Consider the following 3,530-nt stretch of genomic DNA (forward strand, 5'->3'; position numbering starts at 1 on the left):
TACCGCCCTGCTTTCTCTGAGCTGACCAATCCTGTTGTTGGGAAACACCCACACCATTCTGTTGTTGGGGTACGTACGCCCACACCATTCAAACACAGACTATTTCACTCACATTGCAATTCATAGAAATCTGGAAATAATGGATAGTTAAAGTTTTCAGAGGGTGGACCCCTTGTTGACAGTACATCAAATTACACTAAGGAAGGCCACATTAAGAACGCTTGAGGTGGCAAAACTCCAGAGGTGGGACAAAGTCATTGTTATGCAAGTCACAAGTAAGTCTCAAGTCTTTGCCCTCGAGTCCCGAGTGAAGTCGAGTCAAAGATGAGGCAAGTCCCAAGTCGAGTCAAAAGTCAAAGCCATCAAGTCTCAAGTCGAGTCCAAAGTCCTACATTTTAGTTTCGAGTCATTTCAAGTCCTCTTAGCAAGTCTTTGCAAGTCATTACAAGTCCTCGTAGCAAGTCTTCTCGAGTCATAAGGCGCAAGTCCAAGTCAAGTCACGAGTCATTGATGTTAAAGTCCAAGTCGAGTTGCAAGTCTTTGTACATTTTGTCGAGTCGAGTCTGAAGTCATCAAATTCATGACTCGAGTCTGACTCGAGTCCAAGTCACATGACTCGAGTCCACACCTCTGCAAAACTCACCATGTAGGGCTTTTCTCCGGTGTGTGTACACTAGTCTACCATTAACTGGATTGAGCTACCAACAGTGGAAAGGTTACCCAACAGTGTGGTGTTTTCTCTTGTGTCCAGCCAGGTGTCCTGACTGAGTGAATCTCTTCCCACACTGATCACAACCAAAAGGCTTCTCTCCTGTGTGTGTTCTCTGGTGTCTAGCTAGGTGTCCTGACTGAGTGAATCTCTTCCCACACTGATGACAACCAAAAGGCTTCTCTCCTGTGTGTGTTCTCTGGTGTCCAGCCAGGTCTCCTGACTGAGTGAATCTCTTCCCACACTGATCACAACCAAAAGGCTTCTCTCCTGTGTGTATTCTCTTGTGTAAAGCCAGGCTTCCTGAATGAGTGAATCTCTTCCCACATTGATCACAGCTATAAGGCTTCTCTCCTGTGTGTATTCTCTTGTGTAAATCCAGGTTTCCTGACTGAGTGAATCTCTTCCCACACTGATCACAACCAAAAGGCTTCTCTCCTGTGTGTTTTCTCTTGTGTTCAGCCAGGCTTCCTGACTGAGTGAATCTCTTCCCACACTGATCACAACCAAAAGGCTTCTCTCCAGTGTGTATTCTCTTGTGTAAATCCAGGTTTCCTGACTGAGTGAACCTCTTCCCACACTGATCACAACCAAAAGGCTTCTCTCCAGTGTACATTCTCTGGTGTATTACCAGCTGGTCTGATATAGAAAAACTCTTCCCACATTGATCACAGCTGTAAGGCTTCTCTCCTGTGTGTATTCTCTGGTGTGTTTTAAGTTTTGCTGAAGAGTTGAAACTCTTTCCACAGTCAAAGCAGCAGTGAGGTTTCTTCCCTGTAAGTCTCTGCTGGTGTTTCTTGAGGTGTTCTGATCTGGAGAGACTCTTCTCTGCCTCGTCAGCATCATGATGTTGGTTAGCCTCCCCAGATGATAAGCCCCTTCTACTGAGAGAGCGACGGTTAGGGCTGTCCCCTGTGAAACAAAGACAGACAGTTAGGGTTCCTTCTTCATATCGAAGTTAGTTCAAGGCCCAGCTTTCCAAACTGTTGTGATCGGATTTGAGCATTTTGGATGGGTTAAAATCATCAATGTAACCAATGGGGTAGGAGTGCTTCCAATGATTCTACATTTTAAGAAGGTTAGTGATTGTATTTAATGGTAATTAAGGACATCTAGGGAGTGTCCCAAAATAAATGAATGTAAGAGCATAAACCCACTCTGTCCCGGTGTTTTCCTGCAGTCGACCAGCAGCACAGACACCCTCTTCAGATCCAGCAGTAAGTTACCAGGAGAGGCACGACCTGGGGACCCCAAGAGGGGGAGGGGGGAGGATGGTTGGAGGGAGAGGGAGGAGGGGGGTGGGATAGGTGTTTCCTGTAAATCCCAAAAAGAGGGTAGTGGAGTACTCATGTTAGTACACTAAGGGTAAAACAACACAACAATGGTCTGTCGAGGTCTTGCATTTAAATGGGGACGGCCACAACGGAGTGGAAACAATGCCCCCTTGCTGTTTAAGATTTAATGGACACCAAATACATTTTTTCCAAACTCTGCTTCTTCATTCCGGTCCGTTGAACAACAGGAGTTACCAAACCACAGAAGATGAAAAATGTGGTTTTCAACGATGGGTTTATGATATAGCTTGCAACTTGTAAACGATTACCCATTCCTAAAAGTGAGTACTACTTTCACAGCATGTTAAAAATAATACAGGCTTCAGGCTATTTGAACTGATCTTCAGGCTATTTGAACTGATCTACAGGCCATTTGAACTGATCTTCAGGCTATTTGATCTGATCTACAGGCCATTTGATCTGATCTTCAGGCTATTTGATCTGATCTTCAGGCTATTTGATCTTCAGGCTATTTGAACTGATCTTCAGGCTATTTGATCTGATCTACAGGCCATTTGATCTGATCTTCAGGCTATTTGATCTGATCTTCAGGCCATTTGATCTTCAGGCTATTTGATCTGATCTTCAGGCTATTTGATCTGATCTACAGGATATGCATCAGACTATTTTGAAATGTTAACCTAAAATAATACATTGCCTTTAGAATGTCTGCACTCCCTTGAACCTTTTTCACATTTTGTTACGTTACAATGTGGGATTTAAATATATTCAATTGATTTTTTTTGTAATCGATGTGCTAATTTCTTAATTGTCAATGTGGCTTTGATTGGATAGTTGATGTTACGTTGGAAAGCTTTATGTTTATGACAGTTTGCGATAGAACACATGAAAAAATGGGTGGGTTTCATGTTTTGGCTGACAAATGTACTCAAATGTAATAACATCCAGTACCAGTCAAAAGTTTGGACACCTACACATTCAAGGTTTTTTTTTTAAATAAAATGTTCTACATTGTAGAATAATAATGAAGACATCAAAACTATGAAATAACACATATGGAATCATTTTGTAACCAACAAAGTGTTAAACAAATCAGAATATATTCCAGGTGACTACCTCAAGAAGATGGTTGAGAGAATGCCAAGAGTGTGCAAAGCTGTCATCAAGGCAAAGGGTGGCTACTTTGAAGAATCTCAAATATAAAATATATTTTGATTTGTTTAACACTTTCTTACTACATCATTCCATATGTGTTATTTCATAGTTTTGATGTCTTCACTATTATTCTACAACGTAAAAATAAAGAAAAACCCTTGAATGAGTAGGTGTGTCCAAACTTTTGACTGGTACTGTATATATTTCTTTCCACTTTCAAATGGTACAACAAAGACGTTTAGAGGTAGAGGCCTGCGGGCTCCGACAGAAATCATTGCAGGGCGGTCCATATTTTTCATGTTGAGGGCGGTCAGACAGAAAACGTTGTGATAAATATACTTGTCCCGCAGATTATTTGGAAACGGTGTCTT

At 41.9% G+C, this 3,530-nt stretch overlaps 1 protein-coding gene across 1 annotated transcript; it reads right to left on the reverse strand.

The window, feature by feature from the left end:
- Positions 1 to 318: 318 nt before the first annotated feature.
- Positions 319 to 2,252, reverse strand: LOC311120493 (uncharacterized protein). The gene is made up of 2 exons (XM_084195080.1): positions 1,867 to 2,252; positions 319 to 1,621 (listed from the first exon to the last, which is right to left on the reverse strand). The coding sequence occupies exons 1-2, from the start codon at positions 2,057 to 2,059 to the stop codon at positions 717 to 719; spliced, it is 1,098 nt and encodes a 365-aa protein (XP_084051206.1). The 5' UTR covers positions 2,060 to 2,252; the 3' UTR covers positions 319 to 716.
- Between the last annotated feature and the right edge of the window lie 1,278 nt (positions 2,253 to 3,530).

Source organism: Coregonus lavaretus (genome assembly GCF_964263955.1).
Source record: "Coregonus lavaretus genome assembly, contig: HAP1_SCAFFOLD_47, whole genome shotgun sequence".
NCBI classification, from domain to species: domain Eukaryota; kingdom Metazoa; phylum Chordata; class Actinopteri; order Salmoniformes; family Salmonidae; genus Coregonus; species Coregonus lavaretus.